This window comes from Halichoeres trimaculatus, unplaced genomic scaffold (assembly GCF_033239565.1).
Source record: "Halichoeres trimaculatus isolate MK-OKI-2021-1 unplaced genomic scaffold, fHalTri1.1 fHalTri1_scaffold_9, whole genome shotgun sequence".
Taxonomy (NCBI): domain Eukaryota; kingdom Metazoa; phylum Chordata; class Actinopteri; order Labriformes; family Labridae; genus Halichoeres; species Halichoeres trimaculatus.
The window spans coordinates 10,719,279-10,740,706 of NW_027437188.1; the positions used below are offsets into that span (position 1 = coordinate 10,719,279).

Genomic DNA, 21,428 nt, shown 5'->3' on the forward strand with positions numbered 1-21,428 from the left:
GCCAGCCTGTGAGCTAATGTTAGCACTTAGCAGAATTCCTCTTACAGGTTCTTACTGCTTACCGCTGTTACTCCAGCGACGCCCCCTGACTACAGTAGCCGTGATTAATCAATATTGATCCAAATATAAGGCACATCGGATTATAAGGCACACTGTCGGCTTTTGAGAAAACTGAAGGCTTTTAGGTGCGCCTTATAGTATGGAAAATATGGTACTACATCACGCTAAAATCAGAGGCTGCCCTGAACGCAACTCTCGGAAGACGGTGAAAGACTCGGAACGTACATATTAGAAACTAGCCGGACTATCTCGTGTTTTTCCCCTTTACTTTACTTCTAACTGGATTATAACTTTAACTGACCTGGACTATCCAAGGGATCAATCTCGTGTGCTGCAAGGCTCAGCAGAAACACTGGACAACTTCTGTTGTCAAATTGATCTCACCATCATCACATTCTGACATGTGTCCACAGATGGTGCTGTCCAGCTTCAGTGAAGCAGATGGCATAAACCTGCGTCCCACCCTCTTCTCAGAGCTTTTTGGGCACTGTGGTCCTTTCTCAGTGGATATTGATCCGTTCTTTTAAAGCACAGAAACAGCGGAGCAGCCTTTCTTCTGTAAGTGAACTACATTGCATCATGTTTCAGGATGTTTTGGTCGAGCTGAAAACTTCTTGAAAAGATCGCAAAGCATAGATGTGGCTGCTGGTCTGTCTTCACTTTCTGGTGTGATGTATTTCCACACTGCTGACACTGAAGCCACGGAGTTGCCAGTGCAAAGTTAAGAGACTATACTATGTTTGTTTGTGTTCGCCCTTTGAGCCATTTGTCCCTGTCGAGTTACCGTAGGGTGCTGTAAAGCAGGTGTTGTTGCTGTAACGTATCTGGTTGTGCACGTGTGTTCTGTAATAAAGCTAAATGTGGCTGCTGTTCTACAGCACTGTACCATACCTTATTTTATCACCCTCGTCAACTTTATGAGGTTGGGTGCACTTATAGCACTCAGTTTTACTGGCACGTTGGCGTTCGGCAGCAATTTCGGCTTTCTGACGACTAAAGTGAAGGACGGGTTGAGCTGACTGGCTAGAATTCCCGATCACAGATACTTTGAAAAATGAAAAAATTGGCCTGATCTGATACCAGGGATCGGGATCGGGACATCCCTAGCTCCAACCCTACATCAAATCAACCAACAGAATACCTAAATTACCCCCAAACCAGAGCTGGTTTAACAAGCCCAGACTCCGCACAGCTTGGGTGACAACATGACCTCTGAGCCCTGCTACCTAAAACACTATGAGATCAACTGATTCATTAGCTCAGGGTTACTCATTGCGCGGCTCGTGAGCCACATGCGGCTCTTTAAACTTAAATTGGTGGCTCGCATGGTACGCCAGCTTATATCAATATAACACAGCCAATACATTTTTTTTAAATGTGCTGCATACATATACACGATAAACACGGAAGCATCTGCATTGTGTTTCTCCTTTCACCTCAATTAACTATGTTTCCATAAGAGGGATAACTGGCAAACCTGGCATCCAGCACGTTTACAGCATTGTTTGCAACACCGGCTCACTTCACTGCAGTGCACTTTCAGGTCACGATCGCCCAGGTAGCCACTGCAAGATGGATCGATTTCTTATTCAAAAAAGACCAAAACTAGACGTAAAGAATATTGTAGATAAAGAGTCCTTGGAAGCTGCAAACGAAGATCAACATGACGCCGGAGAGGGGACAAGCAGGCAAGCTGCAGGTGTTCAGATTAAAAAACAGAAGGTACGAGGCATACAAGACCAGCACAGGAAATTTCAAGAGAAATGGACAGACAAATTCTTATTTATTCTACCTGGCACGACCCCTCTGTGCTTGATTTGCAAACAAACCCTCGCCTGTTTCAAACAAAGCAACTTGGAGCGCCATTTCAAAACGGCGCATCCGAATTTCAATGAAAGTTATCCACCTGGCAGCGAACTTAGAAAGAGAAAAACGGCACAGCTTACTGCTTCACTTTGTGTGCAGCAATGTCTTATTCATAGAACAACCTCCACTGCAGAGTGTTTAACAGAGGCATCTTTCGAGATAGCTTGGATTCTGGCGCAAGAAAAAAACCATTCTCTGACTCAGAAATTGTAAAAGACTGCTTTTTGGTTCAGCAGAAATACTGTTCAAAGACCTCGACAACAAAGACGCGATTCTTAAATAAAAGGATTACAGTTGTCGGATTCAACAATAACGAGGCGGATAGAGGACAACGGAAAGGACATTCATGACCAGTTGTTGGCTGATCTGCGTGCAGCTCGGTGTTTCAGCATCGCCGTGGACGAAAGCACAGATATCACCGATGTTGCCCAGTTGTGTGTTTGGGTGAGATTCCCAAAAGAGAACTCTTTTCGAGAGGAAATGTTGTCCTTACTACCACTCCATGGACAAACAAGAGGTGAGGATATTCTGAACGCCCTTTTAGCAAGTTTTGAGGAAAAACACATCTGCTGGTTCAAACTTGCAAGTGTCTGTACTGATGGTGCCCCAAGCATGAGAGGCAAAGAAAAGGGTCTTGTTGGCCTCATGGGAAAAAGAGATGAAATACCCAACTTCATCAGTTTTCACTGTATTATCCACCTGGAGTCACTTGTATCAAAGCTTAGAAACAGTGAATTCAAAAACGTGATGCAAAGGGTTGTGCATGGAGTGAATTATATTGTTTCAAGAGCACTAAACCACAGGCAGTTCAGACAGTTAATTGAAAACTATGACACAGAATACAGTGATCTTTTGATGCATAGTGAAGTAAGATGGTTGTCCCGTGGAAAGGTGCTGGAGTGGTTTCTGAGCCTTCTTCCTGAAGGTTGCACTTTCTTGGACAGCAAGCACCAGCCAGAGTTGACAGACCCACATTGGATTGTACAGCTGGCTCTCCTCACTGACATTACCTGTCACCTGAACACTCTCAACTTGCAGCTCCAAGGGAGAGACAAGCTTCCAAGTGTCATGCTGAAGATAATCAGAGCATTCCAAAACAAAATAACAGCTCTGTGGATACCTGACAGAGAGCTAATCCACTTCCCAAAACTCAGAGCAACAATCTCAAATGACCCATCACTACATCAGCACTTCAGCTACGGAGGATTTGTTGAAGTTTTGGAGGAGCTGAAGGATGAGTTTGGATCCAGATTCAGTGATGTGAATGAACATAAGGACATTTTCAATTTTATTGAAAACCCTTTCCATGTGGATGTATCCTCTCTCACTCCAACCATCACACAGCTCTGCCCTGATAATCGTGAAACAATTGAACTGCAAACAAATGACATTCTCCAAGCTGAACTCAGAACAGGTGTTGATCACTTTTGGAGTTTGGTTTCTGAGGCAGACTTTCCCAGTTTAAAACCACTTGTACAGAAAGTGATGTCTTTCTTTATGAGCACATACACATGCGAGTCAACCTTTTCAACCATGAACACTATTAAGAGGAAACAGAGAAACCGGCTGACCCATGCTCATCTTGAATGCCTCACTGTGATTGCAACAACAAACTATAAATACAACATGAAGAAAGTCAAAGACATGCATGCCAGCTTCCACTCATCTCAGTACTAAGGTAAATATGGTCTTAATTGAAAATGTATTGGCTGTGTCGTATCTTCTTTTGTGGGATGACTTGTTTGTATGTAGAAAAATGTTCATCTGTGCGCGTGACTTGGAATATCATTATAAAAGTGGCCCTCCCCTTGACTTCGCTCTGCTAACGTGGCTCTTTTGTAAAAAAATAGTGAGGATCACTGCATTAGGTGGATAACACGGACTCAAATTCAGTCCAAGCTCCAGAACTCCCTCACAAATGCTTGGGGAATTAGCTGTTGGGTAATAGACCACAAGGTTCAGTGTGCTCAGCTGAGTGAAGTGACAGTGGCAGTCTAATGCTTACTGAGGGAAAGGCTCGCTGAAGCTGCATGTTTGCCTCAAAGATGCACTTTAAGGAAGAAGAATTACTGATGTGAAATAAACGTTGTCACAAGCTAAGAACTCAACCCCTGAGGAGAAAATGGTCCTGATATCAAGTTATATGACTTATGAACAGAGTCAACGCTTTCCCTTAAAAGCCAATGATGATATCTTTTTAAACTTTGGAAAATAGAAGATGATCCAGGTTCCAGTCCAGGGGCCTTAGAGGACGTTTCTTTATCATATTTTTTCTGAGAATATAGTGTTGTACGTGTGGCATATATCTGTTATGAATGGCTGTGTGCGTGAGTTTGGGACGTAGGTTCCATAGATGGTGAGTGGGAGGCGTGTGTGTGTGTGTGTGTGTGTGTGTGTGTGTGTGTGTGTGTGTGTGTGTGAGTGTGTGTGTGTGTGTGTGTGTGTGTGTGTGTGTGTGTGTGTGTGTGTGTGTGTGTGTGTGTGTGTGTGTGAGAGAGTGTGTGTGTGTGTGTGTGTGTGTGTGTGTGTGTGTGTGTGTGTGTGTGTGTGTGTGTGTTTGTAGTTTTTGGATCAGTGATGAGAAACAGCTTTGGGAGTGAGGCAAAAGCAGCAGATGTTTAAAAGCTGTTTTCCAGAGTGTTGTCACCGCTGCGTACATGATAAGTTTGAGGGAATAAACCCAAAGCTGTATGAGCCTCAGCCCTGGAGCAGCTAACTAGTCTCCCCTGCGCTTCCCAACCATGGTCTGGATAACGAGACAGGAAAGTTAACAGTAGCCTTTAAAGTGAACATCAACTTTTATTCAGAAAAGAGTGTTGTCTCTGAAATATCAGATTTAAACATATTACCTGAGATCAATAAATGAAAAGCCTTTCTGAACCAGCTGTAAAAAAATGCATATATGATGGGATTCAGGGCAGAATTCAATAAACCCAACCACAACACCGTTTCAAACACTTCTGGGGGAACAGAGTAACCAATAAAAGGATCAATGATGATAATGACAAAGAAAGGAGTCCAGAAAGAAAGAAAGGCTCCCAAGACTATAGCCAGAGTTTTAGTAGCTTTAGTCTGGCTTGTGTTTGATGGTTTGACTGAGCTCACACAGCCTGCTCTCTGTATGCTTCGAAACTGTTTCTGAGCCACCAGCAAAATCTTCAGATACACACCAAGCAGGATCACTCCTGGCAGGTAAAAGGAAAGAAAGGATGAGAGAGTAGACGACAGTTTGGTCTGAAACAGAAAACAGCCTCCTTCACATGCTACATTCTTATTATAAAACTCTTCAGAACCCAGAACACTTAACTGAAAGAAAACCATCCCAAAGCCAATAAAAACTGAGACACCCCAACTTACAACAATCATGACCAACACTGTGTTATCTGTTATTCTGCTTCTGTACAGCAGGGGTTGGCAGACAGCATAATAACGGTCAATTGATATGAAGCACAGATTGATGATTGATGCTGTGATAAACATGACATTAGAGCTTAAAGAGACTTTACACAGGAAGTCACCAAAGTACCAGCAGGACTCCAGGAAATGGATCATCCTGGGGAACATGATGATCACTCCAACGAGCAGGTCAGACACAGCCAGAGAGACTATCAGGAAGTTAGTGGGAGTATGGAGCTGTTTAAAATAAGACACTGAGACAGTGACCAAGAGGTTTCCACACACTGTCAGGATGATTAAGAGCACAAAAAAGATGTACAGGACCACACGAAGGGGGAGGGGGTGGACAATCTTCAGGCATGAATTGTTTCTGGATTCAAAGCAGAACTCTGGCTCCATCTGTGTGAAAGGAAACCAGAACAAAACATCAACTTCTTTATCACAGTCAATAAAATGCTTCTTCACAAAGACGGTCACAGGAACAGGTGGGGAGCTGACATACTGTGGGAGGTAAAATGCTCAGATGACGCTGCTTTTCTGAGTGGAGAGGCTGCTCAGTTTGCACATGTACAGCTTCTCTGGCTCTCTACAGCAGGTTTATACCAACACACTTTGAATCAGACTACCTGTACAGGTGGGCTGCCTCTGACACTGACTACATTACCTTCATAATGTGCACTACTCATGAAACTATTCAGAGTCACACAAACAATCACTGACTGATGTCAATAAAACTCTACAAGCCCTGATGACCAGCTCCACTTCACAAACATTTCCTCTCATTTATCAACACAAACACTGTTCATAGATAACATACAGATTAGGGATAGGTACCTTTAACATTTAAAACAAAATAATACTGATGCCTGGTACCTGGTAATCGTTACTGGTACTCAATAGTGACAATTTTCGGCACTATTTATGTTTAAGTGTTAAAAATACCAATTTGTTTAATACTAAAATATAAAAGAAAATCAATTTAACATATTTATTCTTCTATATATAACTTTGTATTGCTGTGTTCATGTCCAGTATGGAAAATCACCTCCTGTTCCACTCCCTCTTAGTCACATGGATGCGTTTAGGTACCTAAACTTGGTACCTTTTGATTTTACCTGAATCGGTACCTGATACTTTTGACAGAATTCGGTCTGAACCAAAAAGTTCCTGATTCAAGCACACTGAGTCACAAACACTCACCTTCCATCATGAGCTGAACAGGACAGACACCTGAGCTGATCAGGTGAGGTCAGCAGTGTGTGCTGAAGGAGCTCTGTGTCTGCAGCCTGAAGTCAGGAGTTAAATACTGACCCTCAGGGAGAGAGGAGGGAGAGAGGATGGAGAGAGGATGGAGAGAGGATGGAGAGAGGATGGAGAGATGGTCCCAACAGAGGGCAACGCAGCCAGCCCCTCACCCTCCAACACCAGTTTTTAGACAACAGAGTTAACTTTAAAGTTTAGACTGGGTTAAAGGTTCAGGTTCTTGATAACTCAAATTGTAACATGTCAGGTCTTAGATGATGTGTGTGGTGTCTGTCTGGCCTTAGTTTGGAGCTGCACACACCACATGCTGAGTATGGCCATAGCCACCTATAAGGTCCCCAAGGTCTGGACCTCTGTAAAAATCTCAGAGAGACAAAAATAGTTGACTGTTGGATTTCAGATAATTCAGATTTATTTGAATTGTCAGCCAGTTTGGGGCACAGTGAACATTTTAATAACAGAAGAAAAAAAGAGATAGCTGCATTAGTAATAACAATATTTACATTGTTACATTTAGATTATTAATGCATCTGTGGTCTGGAGTTGTGTTAAGGGCAGCCTCGGATTCGCCTCCAGGTGCTGCAGCGCAAATATCTTCCACTGACATCCCACTGTGCAAAGCCACGGAGGAGGAAATTCCTCTTGTAGAGTGTGCTCTGATGCTCTCCAGAGGAATAGAGCCAGATGAAACATAAGCCTGTGAAAGAGCCTCACACAACCAATGTGACAGGAGCTGAGCAGAGAGAGGGCGCCCCTGCAAACGCTCCCTATGATGCACAAAGAAGCACTGAGGGTGACGCAGTGTGGCTGTGCGCTCCACATAACATGACAGAGCGCACAGTGCAAAGGAGGTGAGATGTAGCCTCCTCCTCAGGGCTCTAATTTCATAATCCAGGCGCTGGTGCAGGCGCATTTGCCCTGCGCCACCCTGCGCCGGCCTTTGCCGTGCTCACAGGGCGTGACCGGCACACTTTGCAGGTTTCCCGCAGTGCCAAGAGAGGTGCAGTCAAGGCAGGGGAGCGCAGGGGTGCGCATCCACGCCTCCCTCCACGCAAATGGCAGAGAGGAAGGAGAAAGGCCGTGAGTGGGTTTAACACAGCCGAGCGTTGTCTCCAACAATCAAATGAGCGCCTCTCCTCGCCTTTAAATGCACTGCGGGCGAGGCGCAGTGACAATTTCACCTTACGATGGACGACGACAGCAGCAGCAGCAGCAGCAGCATCAGGCGGCCTAACTTCTCCCAGGAGGAAACTGATGTATTTGTCCGGGAGGTTCAAGCTCGCAGTACCAGAATATTTGGTACTGCGAACAGACCTCCACGGGCTGATGATGCAAAAACAGCCTGGGATGAGGTTACAAATACTGTTAATCTGGTTTGCCCAGATATTCTGAGAACCGCCGCTCAGTGTAAAAAGCGGTTCAATGATGTAAGGAGACGGGGTAAAAGAAAGCTGAATGACCAAAGAAGGCACATGGTGGCCACGGGGGGCGGCCCCTCTACCAGCCATGTGCTGACCTCTGCAGAGGAGATCGCATCCTCAACGCTACCTGCAACTAGTATTGAGGGCTTTGGTGGTTTAGAGGTTGGAATTACGGGTAAGGCAAACACTCACATTTAGTGACTTACATTTAAACCCCACATCATAAAAATGAGTTGTGTGGTTGGATCACAACGTGAATAAATGGTGTAATGAAATCAGAAGCACCTGTGCTGAAATAGCACTTTTTTAAGAATTAACTTTATTTACCCTATTGAATCATAATTTTTTTGCATTTAACTCCTACTAGAAAACACCAGAGACTTGAATGCATTTGATCAACCCTTTATTGCCAACATAACCAGCTTCTGCTTCAATTTTAATAGATACAAACAGGCAGCAGGTGGGGGGAGGAGGAGGAAGAGATGGTGGGGGCGGAGATGGGAGACCACCAGCCTGCAGAGGTACGGGAGGAACCCGTGGGCCATAGACGAGGGCAGAGACGGGCCCGCAGGGGGAACATGGACCAGGCCTTCCTTGACATCCAGCAGGGGTGATTCCACATGCTGAAGAGGCAGCTGGGAGGAATAACTTCCACACTGGAAGGCATAAAGACCAGCCTCCGAGACCTGGTTGTCCACATGTCCTCCGTTGAATCCAGCCTCGGAAGGCTGGCGGATGCAGTAGATCGTCTCCTGGCACATGTGACATCCGAGCCCCCCCGGCCGTAGCAGATGGCCACTAAGACCAAGGACCAGCGGAGGACTCTCTCGTATGTCCCCCACAGGCGCACGAGGAGGAGGAGGAAGAGGAATTGGAAGAGGACGAGGACAAACCTAAATAAAATGTCATTAATGATTTTGTGTGTCTTTAATGTTAATGAGTACCTTGTGGCCAAAACATGCATACACTCACATTTAAGGACAGAGCTGTGTAGCCAGGTGGTCTCTGATGTCACATGCGCTCTGCTGCTCTCCCTGCTGACACGGCACATGCAGTTCAGCCTCTCTCCGTCTGAAGTCCTGTAATGTCTCTTCTGTGAAGTCTAAGTGGCATCCACAGCGTAATGCTATGTTGTGTAGCATGCAACATGCGACAAAGAATGCACTGACACTCCGAGGGCTGTATGATAATGTACCACCCGTACGGTCCAGACATCTGAAACGCAGATAATCCATTATTACCTAGCAGCCACCCATCCAGAGGAGTGTCCCCCTGAAAGACTGTGGGGATGACAGCATTTGCCAGGATGAATAAGTCATGCACCGACCCAGGAAAATTAGCATACAAATTTGTCACCAGGCAATTTGAGTCATAGATTACCTGGATATTAATGGAGTGTACTCCCTTACGGTTCACGTAAGTGATGGCTTGGGTTTCGGGTGCGCACACCTGCATGTGTGTGCAGTCAATGGCACCTAGTGTCTCGGGGAATTCACATTTTGACAAGAAACCTCGCTTCGTTTCCAGCTGCCTGTCGGGTGTTGATGGGAAAATGATGTGCTCATTTGCATGTCGGACTAGGCTAGAGGTCACTGCATGCATGGCCGAACCGACAGCAGTCTGACTGATCCCTGCCACCGTGGCCACAGTGTGCTGGAAAGATCCGGAGCCACTGTCACTTTCACAGCAACTGGGAGAGCACACGGGCCACCTGGGCGTGCATCTGAGGCCACGATGCGCGTCACCCTGTCGACCACCTCGCGGGACAGATGTAATTTGATCCTGTGTCATGAATAGGAGTGAAATGAAGGGACAGCTAAATTTAAACACTCACGTGGGCAAATAGATTTATCATGCTTGTGATCCACCTGCATTCCAGGTCTGTCATCACCAAATAGCAGAGCCTTTGGTGATAGATCCTCTCCTGGTACCTCCTCCTCCTCCTCATCCTCAAAGCAATTAAGTACTCCATCTATTTAGATCACGTTCAGAATAAAGATTAATCCAGATTTTGGCAATCACAGGTAAATCCTTAACACAAATCTGAGTATCTTACCGTTATTCAGCAAGCAGTATTTTTTTTCTTTTGAATTTCACGAGATAAGAGAAATCGAGTATACTCTGTCAGGGATGATGTGGCTGTTTGTGGTTGGCTGAGAGACATGAAGTCGTTAGTTTACATCACTGCTCCAGCTGATTTCAATTAAACGCTTTAATCTGACATCAGATGGGCTTTGTTAAATTACAGCTGCGCAAGGTGCGCTGCGCTTTGCGCTGGGAATAGACCAGGTTAGAGCTGGCGAGCTTTCAGTGCACTTTTTTGGCACGAAACTGTCACTGCGCCAACATGAATCAGCATGAATCTGCGCACAGCAGTGCGCAGCACGAAATTAGCACTGTGCATGGTGCGCCAGGCTTTCGCCCCCCGCGCTGCGCCACGAAATTAGAGACCTCAGAGTCATGCCGAGGAGGGAAAAATCCCTCCAATTTAATGACTCTCGATCTAAAAGAGCTATTAATGTTCTTAGGCGTGTAAGATGGATTAGGGCGTAAAACAGCCGAGCTGCAATCTCCCTGAGTGTGCAGGCAAGATGGAGCGACCGAGAGGCTGACAAATCACTCACTCTCTTAGCTGACGTGAGAGCTAAAAGCAGAGCTGTTTTGAGTGATAAGAACTTTAGTGATTTTTGAGACAGGGGTTCAAACAGAGCCTTGCTCAACGCCCGTAAAACCAGAGATAAATCCCACTGAGGAGCAAAGGAGCTAGAAATCGGTCTGTCTCTCCTCACGCCTTTTAAGGAAGCGTTTCATCAGCGGGTGACTAACACAGTTCTGTCACCAAAACCTTCATGACAAGCTGAAAATGTAGCCGCATAACTTTTAACCGTGCTAAAAGCCAATCCTCTGTCCATTAGGAGCTGGAGGAAAGACAGCATGCGAGGCAGGGGACAAGTCAATGGGTCCCAGCCTGGCTCCATGCACCGGCGCTGAAAAGCTGCCCATTTCCCCGAGTATGAAGCTCTCATGGATGCAGGTCTCGCGCCCTGGATTGTGCGCACCACCCCGGGCGAGAGTCCGAGCCTCTCTAAGCACTCCCTTTCAGGGGCCAGGCCCACAGACACTGACCTATCACTGGGGAACTCCTGATCGTTCCCCCTGCTTGGGAGAGCTTGCCTGAGGACCTCCCCTCAACATGATGTCCACCCCCCTGTTGAGCACACCAGGGATGTACACCGCTCTGATAGAGAGGAGATGTCTGTGCGCCCAACATAACAGCTTTCTGGCTATGTCTAGCAGCTTCGCCAAGCGCACACCGCCCTGACGGTTTATATAAGCTGCTGGTACTTGGTTGTCTGTGTGAATCAGAACATGCTGTCTCTGTAAAACTGGAGCGAAATGCTGAACCACACGCCCGCTCCAAGAGAGAAGCATCCGTGAACACAGAAACGTGACACGATGCCTTCCCTAACGTGACCCCCAACTTCAGGACCTTGGGGTCCCTCCAGTGATCCAAATCGGGTGACACTGAGGGGGGGACTAAAACCATGCGTCTACGCACCAGGTCGATGCGCAGACGGATGAACCACCTCTGTAGCCGCCCAACAGTACAACCACATGGGCTGCTGACATTGTGCCAAGCAGCCGCATAATAGAGACTGCTGTCACCACCCTGCTGGGGACAACTCTTCTGAGGAGGGTCGTCAGAGTCTGCGACCTCTCCTGAGATAGCCGCGCGCTCATTGTGGCTGAATCCAGCTCCACTCCCAGATAATTTATCTGTTAAGATGGAAAAAGCGAGCTCCTTTCCCAATTGATAGCGAAGCCCAGCTTCGACAAGTGAAACACCAACACCTGAGTCTGTGCTGCCGCCTCCTCCCTGGATCGAGCCAGTAAAAACAGGTCGTCCAGGTAAAAAAAAAATCTTATCCCTCTCCTGTGTAGTGGCTGCAGAGCTGCCTCTACACACTTGGAGAACGTGCGGGGGCTAGCCGAAGGGGAGACGATTGTACTGGTATTTGACCCCTTGAAACACTAAACGAAGGAATTTCCTGTGTTTCTGAATAAAAGAGACATGGAAGTATTTGTCCTTCAGGTCCACGGAAGTGAACCAACCGTTTTAGTGGATGCATTCCAGTACTTGTTTTATCGTCAGCATGTGAAACGGACGCTGTATTATCACTGTGTTGAACAGTGACAGGTCCAAAATGAGTCTCATCCCTCCTGTTTTCTTGGGAACCAGGAAATAGCGGGAGTAGAACCCCTAATTCTCCCGGTGGAACTCTGGAGATAACATTTTTTTTGCATAAGCTCCTGAACCTCCTTCTGTAAGAACACACACTGGTCCTGTGAGGACAGGTGTGTCTCCAGGATCCCGCTGAACGGTGGAGGAGTCGAAGTGAACTGCAGAGTATAACTTCTGGCTATCAGCCTGTCCATCCACCTGTCCAGTGAACATCCCCGCCGCCACTCTGAGCAACGCTCTGAGAGCGAGCAACCATGTTGCTGAGGCGCCACCTCCGAGAGAGAGAGAGGTGAGCCAGCTTAGAGCCCCTGCCGCCGCTGCGGCTGATGAACACATCACCCCTGTGCTGTCTTCTCTCCACTGGCTTCCAGTTCGTTTTAGAATTGATTTTAAACTTTTGTTGTTTGCTTTTAATGCCATTCACGGCCTGGCCCCTCTCTACCTGTCAGAGGTTTTAACTTTTCGCACCCATACAAGGGCCTTGCGCTCTTCCGGCCAGCTCCTCCTAGAGGTTCCAAGGTCCAGATACAAAAAGTAGGGGGACCGTTCCTTTTCCTACGCGGCACCTTCTTTGTGGAACAAGTTGCCCCTAGACATCCGCACCACCACAGACTTTGGTCTTTTTAAATCTAAACTTAAAACCCACCTTTTTAGAATGGCTTTTAACCCTGACTGAGGCTTTTAGGTACCATGCTCTTTATAGTTTTTAACTTGTTTTATCTCTTCCTTATGGCTTTTACGCACCCTTATGCACACTCCCCCCTTGCATTTTTTATGTATCTCTCCTTTTTTTATGTATCGTTCCTTTTATCCTGAACCTCTACTGTGAAGCACTTTGAGGGCCTCTTTGGTTCTGTAAAGGGCTCTATAAATAAATATTGATTGATTGATTGATTGATTTCAAATTCTTGACCTCACTAGTTTTGAAACCCTGGCTACAGTTCTGGTGCCAAGCAGCCTGGTTCAGTTCCAACTTGTAGCTCATTTCCTGCCGGTCATACCCAGAGACTTTAGGTCATATTTGACGCTTTCTCTCTCTGTGCACTGTCTGACCCGCTCTGGACAAAAGAATAGAAGCATAAAAAATAAATAACTTTTTAAAGAATACTTTAAATGAGTGATAAATTTTAATTAACATTTATGTGAGAAAATTACTTAATTACTCTGACATCCAGCATGGTAAGAACAAGACATTGCACTTCACAAACTAAGAAAAACCACACACACTGAGAGGAAATGATCCTGATAACAGGTTTTATAATGTACAAACACAATCAATGCTTCGCTCTAACAGCCAATGATAACTAAAGCTGCAAGCAGCGTTGGACGGGTCCTTGTGCTTAAAAGTGAACATCAACCTTTATTCAGTGAAAAGTGTTGTCTCTGATATATCAGACTTAAAAATATTAACTGATGTCAATAAATGAAAAGCCTTTCTGAACCAGCTGTAAAAAAAATGCATTTATGATGGGGTTCACAGCAGGGGGTTGGGCTCGATGGTGAGTGCCTGGTGGCCGGGCCTCCTCCCATGAGGCCCGGCTGGGCACAGCCCAGGCAACGTGGGACCCCCTTCCTGTGGGCTCACCACCTGCAGGAGGGGCCATAGGGTGCAGTGTGAGTTGGGCAGCAGTCAAATGCAGGGACCTTGGCGGACTGATCCTCGGCTGCAGAAGCTAGCTCTAGGGACGTGGAATGTCACCTCTCTGGTGGGGAAGGAGCCTGAGCTGGTGGGCGAGGTTGAGAAGTTCAGGCTAGATATAGTCAGCCTCACCTGAACACATAGCAAGGACTCCAGGACCAGCCTTCTCAAGAGGGGTTGGACTCTCTTCAACTCTGAAATTGCCGATGGTGAGAGGCGGCGGGCAGGGGTGGCGATATTCGTTGCGCCCCCGGCTCAGTGCCTGTACATTGGAGTTCACCCTGGTGGACGAGAGGGTAGCCTCCCTCCGCCCCCAGGTGGGGGGATGGATCCCGACTGTGGTTTGTGGCTATGGTCCAAATAGCAGTTCAGAGTATCAACCCTTTTTGGAGTCCTTGGAGGGAGTGCTTGAGAGTGCCCCATCTGGGGATTCCTTAGCCCTAATGGGGGACTTCAATGCTCACTTTGGCAATGACAGTGAGACCTGGAGGGGCATCAGAGAGAGCTTTAACTCCCACCTCCGGGAGAGCTTCAACTGTGTTCCGGGGGAGGTGGGGGACATTGAGTCCAAATGGGCTTTGTTCCGTGCCTCCATTGTTGAGGCGGCAGATCAGAGCTGAGGCCGTAAGGTGGTTGGTGCCTGTCGGGGCTGCAATAGCCAAACCTGCTGGTGGACACCAGCGGTGAGGGATGCCGTCTAGCTGAGGGAGGTCGCTATTTTGGCTTGTGGGACTCCTGAGGCAGCAGACAGGTATCGACAGGCCAAGCGGAATGTAGCTTCAGTGGTTGCCGAGGCAAAAACCCGAACATGGGAGGAGTTCAGTGAGGCCATGGAGAACGACTTTCAGACGGCTTCAAAGAGGTTCTTGACCACCATCCAGCATCTCAGGAGGGGGAAGCAGTGCACTGTAAACACTGTGCCCAGTGGGGACGGTGCTCTGCTGACCACGACTCAGGATGTTGTGAATCAGTGGAAGGAATACTTCGTTGACCTCCTCAATCCTACTGGCACGCCTTCCTTGGAGGAAGCAGGGCTTGGGAATGTAGGGCAGGGCTCTTCCATCTCCGGGGTTGAGGTTGCCAAGGTGGTTAAAAAGCTCTCGGTGGCAGGGCCCCGGGGGTGGATGAGATCCGCCCAGAGTTCCTTAAGGCCCTGGATGTTGTGGGTCTGTTGTGGCTCACACAAATTTGCAACACCGTGTGGACATTGGGGACAGTGCCTCTGGATTGGCAGACCGGGGTGGTGGTCCCTCTTTTTAAGAAGGGGAACTGGGGGGTGTATTCCAACTACAGGGGGATCACACTCCTCAGCCTCCTTGGTAAAGTCTATTCAGGGGTACTGGAGAGGGGGGTCCATAGGATAGTTGAACCTCTGATTCAGGACAAGCAATATGGTTTTCGTCCTGGCCGTGGAACTGTGGACCAGCTCTATACCCTCAGCAGGGTCTTCAAGGGTGCATGGGAGTTTGCCCAACCTGTCCACATGTGTTTTGTGGACTTGGAGAAGGTATTCGACTGTGTCCCTCGGGGAGTCCTGTGGGGGGTTCTCCGGGAGTCTGGGGTGTCAGGCTGCTTGTTACGAGCTGTCAGTTCCCTGTACGACCGGTGCCAGAGCTTGGTCCGCATTGCTGGCAGTAAGTCAGACTCGTTGGCAGTGAGGGTTGGACTCCGCCAGGGCTTCCCTTTGTCACCGATTCTGTTCATAACTTTTATGGACAGAATTTCTAGGCGCAGCCAGGGTGTCGAGGGGGTCCAGTTTGGTGACCTCAGGTTTGGATCACTGCTTTTTGCAGATGATGCGGTCCTGTTGGCTTCATCAAGCCGTGACCTTCAACTCTCTCTGGATCAGTTCGCAGCCGCGTGTGAAGCAGCTGGGATGACAATCAGCACCTCCAAATCCGAGTCCATGGTCCTCAGCCGGAAAAGGGTGGAGTGCCCTCTCCGGGTCGAGGATGAGATCCTGCCCCAAGTGGAGGAGTTTAAGTATCTCGGGGTCTTGTTAACGAGTGAGGGAAGGATGGAGCGAGAGATCGGCAGGGGGATTGGTGCAGCGTCTGCAGAAATGCGGACTCTGCACAGGTCTGTTGTGGTGAACAGGGAGCTGTTGTGGAAAATGCTCTAATGTAATATTAAAATTATCACTTAAATCCATGCCGTTTTGCAGTGTTTGAGAAACATGAAGAATGTAAATCCCCAGCTACCATGAGCGACGCAAGAATAATTACATCACTGTCAGCTGCTGGGGAGTAAGTTAGTATTATTGTTGTTTTAATTGAGCTGATTGAGTGGACTATAAAGGCCACTAAATCTTTACTATAGAGTGAGTAGGGGATGAGTAAGTGATTTAGGACACAGAGAGAATGTGAGCAAGACTCAGAGGGAGTCCAGATCTCCAGGCCCAACAGATAATGAGCCTAACACTGCCCACGAACGTCTTTACGTGTTTTAAAAAGCAGCAGCTAAATACAGGAAAAACACTTGTAGAAACAAGTGTTTTTATTGTAAATTGAAGTCTTAGGTTTGATTTTGTCTATTTTTTTTCTTTTTCAGTGTCACACTTGAACTATTTCAAGCTAAAGGAATGCACATTATATGTTCCAGATTCCTGTTGTCTACATGGCCTGTATTGAGGATTGGCTTCAAAAGAGGAATGAAAAATGCTGAGAAACACCTGCTTTTTGTTGTGAAAAATGTCCAAAGTACGATTTAATCTCAATTCTACCTTTTCTTATTCATAGTCAGTATTTGTGTGTTCATTTACAACGTTTCAAAATCTCGCCCTCACTAGTTTTGAAACCCTGGCTACAGTTCTGGTGCCAAGCAGCCTGGTTCAGTTCCAACTTGTAGCTCATTTCCTGTCGGTCATACCCAGAGACTTTAGGTCATATTTGACGCTTTCTCTCTCTGTCCACTGTCCGACCCGCTCTGGACAAAGGAATAGAAGCATAAAACCATAATAATAAACTTTTCAAAAAATACTTTAAATGAGTGAGTTATTAACTTACATGCGCGTGAAGTAATCTTTTAATTACTCAGACATCCAGCATGGTAAGAACAGGACACTACTCTTCAAAAATTATAAAACACACACACACACACACACACACACACACACACACACACATGGAGAGAAAATGATCCTGATTACAGGTTTTATAATGTACAAACAGAAACAACACTTTCCTGTAAAAGCCAATGATAATAAGTTACTACACTCTGGAAATCAAACATGAACCAGGTTCCAGTCTCTTTAGAAGTCATATCTATGTCAGGTTTTTTTTTTTTTTTTAGAGCTGTAGCCTTAAAGTGAACATCAAACCTTATTCAGTGAAAAGTGTTGTCTGTGATATATCAGATTTAAACATATTACCTGAGATCAATAAATGAAAAGCCTTTCTGAACCAGCTGTAAAAAAATGCATATATGATGGGGTTCAGGGCAGAATTCAATAAGCCAAACCAAATCAGCATTTCCATGATCCTTATAGGTATATAGTAACCGATAAAAGGATCAATGACGTTACACACAAAGAAAGGAGTCCAGAAACAAAGAAAGGCTCCCATGACTTTAGCCAGAGTTTTAGTGGCTTTAGTCTGGCTTGTGTTTGATGGTTTGACTGAGCTCACACAGCCTGCTCTCTGGATGCTTCGAAACTGTTTCTGAGCCACCAACAAAATCTTCAAATACACACCAAGCAGGATCACTCCTGGCAGGTAAAAGGACAGAAAGGATGAGAGAGTAGACGACAGTTTGGTCTGAAACAGAAAACAGCCTCCTTCACATGCTACATGAGTATAATAAAACTCCTCAGAACCCAAAAGATTTAACTCAAAGAAAATCATCCCAAAGCCGGTAAAAACTGAAACACCCCAACTTAATACAATCATGACAAACACAGTGTTATCTGTTATTCTGCTTCTGTACAGCAGGGGTTGGCAGACAGCATAATAACGGTCAATTGATATGAAGCACAGATTGATGATTGATGCAGTGACCAATGTAATGTCTGAGCTCAAAGAGACTTTACACAGGAAGTCACCAAAGTACCAGCAGGACTCCAGGAACTGGATCATCCTGGGGAACATGACAATCATCCCTACGAGCAGGTCAGACACAGCCAGAGAGACTATCAGGAAGTTAGTGGGAGTATGGAGCTGTTTAAAATAAGACACTGAGACAGTGACCAAGAGGTTTCCACACACTGTCAGGATGATTACGAGCACAAAAAAGATGTACAGGACCACACGAAGGGGGAGGGGGTGGACAATCTTCAGGCATGAATTGTTTCTGGATTCAAAGCAGAACTCTGGCTCCATCTGTGTGAAAGGAAACCAGAACAAAACATCAACTTCTTTATCACAGTCAATAAAATGCTTCTTCACAAAGACGGTCACAGGAACAGGTGGGGAGCTGACATACTGTGGGAGGTAAAATGCTCTGATGATGCTGCTTTTCTGAGTGGAGAGGCTGCTCAGTTTGCACATGTACAGCTTCTCTGGCTCTCTACAGCAGGTTTCTACCAACACACTCTGAATCAGACTACCTGTACAGGTGGGCTGCCTCTGACACTCTGACTACATTATAGGGCTGGGCGATTATGGTAAAAACAAGAATCCTGATTATTTTAAGTGATATTGAAATCACAATTAGTATACACATTTATTTATTCAGAAACTTCACTACTGATTTAAACACAACTTTAAAGAACCAGCAAGTGGCACATACAGTATTATTGATACACATAAGTCACATACACTCGCTGTGGCTGCACATGGAACACAGAAGAGAATGAAGCACAGGAACTTGCATACATCTACACTGTGTGGCATATTAATTGTTTTTCTTTGATTATATTGTTTTTATGATTGTCAAATGGCAAAATTGAAATCACAATTAAAATCCAATTAATTGTCCAGCCCTATTACATTACCTTCATAATGTGCACTACTCATGAAACTATTCAGAGTCACACAAACAATCACTGACTGATGTCAATAAAACTCTACAAGCCCTGATGACCAGCTCCACTTCACAAACATTTCCTCTCATTTATCAACACAAACACTGTTCATAGATAACATTCAGACTGCACCATCAAACTGTCTGTTAGAGCACACTGAGTCACAAACACTCACCTTCCATCGTGATCTGAACAGGACAGACACCTGAGCTGATCAGGTGAGGTCAGCAGTGTGTGCTGAAGGAGCTCTGTGTCTGCAGCCTGAAGTCAGGAGTTAAATACTGACCCTCAGGGAGAGAGGATGGAGAGAGGATGGAGAGAGGATGGAGAGAGGATGGAGGGATGACAGAGAGAGGATGGAGAGATGGTCCCGATGGAGGGTGACACAGCCAGCCCTTCACCCTCCAACACCAGCCTTTAGACAGCAGAGTTAACTTTTTAAGTTTATATTGACTTTATAGTAGGCACAGTTGGCACAGTCACGCTGACCGTCCAAACCATGCCGTGCAGAGCTGTTACCTCGCTGGAGAGTACGGCCAATGGTCACACTACCCCTACATGAACCAGACTTTAGCAGGTATCTGACACGTGCATGGCCCGCCTACCTCATCGTGAAGCGTCTGTTTACATGGAGTGTGATCTCATCAGAGTCAGCGCAATGAGACACAGAGAGCACTGTTACAATTTTAGAGACTTTTTGATTTATGGTCGTTTTGGCCCAACACAGCCCTCTGACTATCCCGCTGTGTTTGAAATTATTGTCAAGAGATGCGCTTGCAGTGATCATATGTCTTGGATCACACGCGCTGTCCATGTCCTTGTGATTGTGCATGAAGTAGACCGTGCACCTCTCTGAAGCCTGCCAAAGCAGAGAAGTGAATCGTGCTCAAGCACGGCACGGTTGTGGTCACACTGGCCATTCAAAACGTACTATAGGGGTTGAGCGTGCATAAGCACGGCACGGTTTGCCAGTGTGACTGCGTCCTAAGGCAAAAATCAAAATCATGACTGACTGAACCTTGTACCTCAATTTCAGTTCATGCATGATTATCCCTATCCCAATTCAGTTTATTATTCAAATATTTGTGTAATTTTTACAGACTCTCTAATTGCAGGCCTCCTGGATTAACACCATATCTCCTACTTCGAGGGAAAGATGCTCCTCTCCTTGGCTGACAAAATTCCACTATACTAAGAAAAAAAAAGAGAGAAATTGAAACCCCTGATACAGGATTCCATTTTAATGTCAGTGAAATAAATTACTACACAAGAAAATATTCACTGGACCAAAAGTGGGCAATAAAAAAATGTCAGCAGTGTGTGCTGAAGGAGCTCTATGTCTGCAGCCTGAAGTCAGGAGTTAAATACTGACCCTCAAGGAGAGAGGATCAAGAGTGGATGGAGAGGTGGTCCCATAAGAAAAGACACAACCAGCCCCCCACCCTCCAACACCAGCCTTTGGACAGCGAGAGTTAACTTTTTAAGTTTAGAACGGCTTTATAGTAGGCCTCCATGGCTCCATCCTGCCTTGTATCAACGGTTCAGGTTGCTGCCGGTGTAATGGTGTGGGGGATATTTTCTTGGCTCACTTTGGGCCCCTTAGTACCAACTGAGCATGGTTTAAAGTCCACAGCCTACCTGAGTCTTGTTGCTGACCATGTCCATCCCTTTATGAGCACAGTGTACCCATCTTCTGATGGCTACTTCCAGCAGGATAACGCTCCATGTCATAAAGCTGGAATCATCTCAGACTGGCTTCTTCAACATGACAATGAGTTCACTGTACTCAAATGGCCTCCACAGTCCCCAGATCTCAATCCAATAGAGCACCTTTTGTCATGATCCTGGCTGTGGTGAAAGCTTTTTTTCTTTCGCAAGTCTACACTCAATCAATCACTTCTTGACTCTACCTCCCGACATATTTTACGATCCTCAAAAAAAATACACAAGAATGACAGCTGTCAATCATCATCAAACGTGACGTGAAACCTCGTTTTTAACCTCTTATAACTCATGAAAACTAAAGTTTTCAGAACAAAGAGGACTGAATAAAAGGCAACCAAATTAAATCTTCAAATCACCACAACAATTGACGTGAGAAACTTTTCTACGAGATGTATTACTTTTTCAAAGTTTGACCACAGCTCACCTGGAATGACTGGAGAGCCATTTTTTTACCTATACTGCTGCCAGCCACCAGGGGGAGCAGTTTTTGTGGAGACCTCACATCGAGCCGAGCAAGAGAACATCCATTTTTTTTAAAGTCTATGGTCTTAATTTTAAGGGCCTTTCAGAAAAGATGAAGAACGAGTAAGCCACCAGGGACAAGTCAGCCTCATCAGAAGAGTTAAAGGGATAGTTCAGTTTTTTTTGAAGTGGGGTTGTATGAGCTCTATGTGACCACTAAGGACATTAGATACAGTAGAAAGTTGTCTCCTCTCCCTCAGTAAGACACAGACTGTAATCGATGGTGACGAGGAAATAGGCGCTAACAGGGAGAGACGGTACCAAATTCAAAGGCTATTTTCTCTGCCTACAAGAACTAAAATCAAAAAGTAATACCACAGTTTAAGAGTACGC

At 46.0% G+C, this 21,428-nt stretch overlaps 2 protein-coding genes across 2 annotated transcripts; both read right to left on the minus strand.

Moving 5' to 3' along the window:
- Positions 1 to 4,725: 4,725 nt before the first annotated feature.
- Positions 4,726 to 8,767, minus strand: LOC141797822 (trace amine-associated receptor 1-like). Its single transcript, XM_074679506.1, has 3 exons — positions 8,458 to 8,767; positions 7,772 to 7,836; positions 4,726 to 5,721 (listed from the first exon to the last, which is right to left on the minus strand). Exons 1-3 carry the CDS (start codon positions 8,765 to 8,767, stop codon positions 4,726 to 4,728), a joined length of 1,371 nt encoding a protein of 456 aa, XP_074535607.1.
- An 8,441-nt stretch (positions 8,768 to 17,208) lies between these two features.
- Positions 17,209 to 18,372, minus strand: LOC141797823 (trace amine-associated receptor 1-like). The gene is made up of 2 exons (XM_074679507.1): positions 17,703 to 18,372; positions 17,209 to 17,672 (listed from the first exon to the last, which is right to left on the minus strand). The coding sequence occupies exons 1-2, from the start codon at positions 18,370 to 18,372 to the stop codon at positions 17,209 to 17,211; spliced, it is 1,134 nt and encodes a 377-aa protein (XP_074535608.1).
- Between the last annotated feature and the right edge of the window lie 3,056 nt (positions 18,373 to 21,428).

Bases quoted from the DNA above. Each gene is read 5' to 3' on its own strand.
- LOC141797823 (XM_074679507.1), bottom strand. From the start codon at position 18,372: ATGTGCAAACTGAGCAGCCTCTCCACTCAGAAAAGCAGCATCATCAGA. The intron at 17,673-17,702 runs GTTCTGAGGAGT...ATACTCATGTAG, and splicing joins CTTTGAGTTAAATCTTTTGG to CATGTGAAGGAGGCTGTTTT.
- LOC141797822 (XM_074679506.1), bottom strand. From the start codon at position 8,767: ATGTGCCAGGAGACGATCTACTGCATCCGCCAGCCTTCCGAGGCTGGA. The intron at 7,837-8,457 runs GTTTGTATCTAT...CAAATACATCAG, and splicing joins CCTCCCCCCACCTGCTGCCT to TTTCCTCCTGGGAGAAGTTA. The intron at 5,722-7,771 runs GTAAGGTGAAAT...CCTTTCACACAG, and splicing joins TGCTGCTGTCGTCGTCCATC to ATGGAGCCAGAGTTCTGCTT.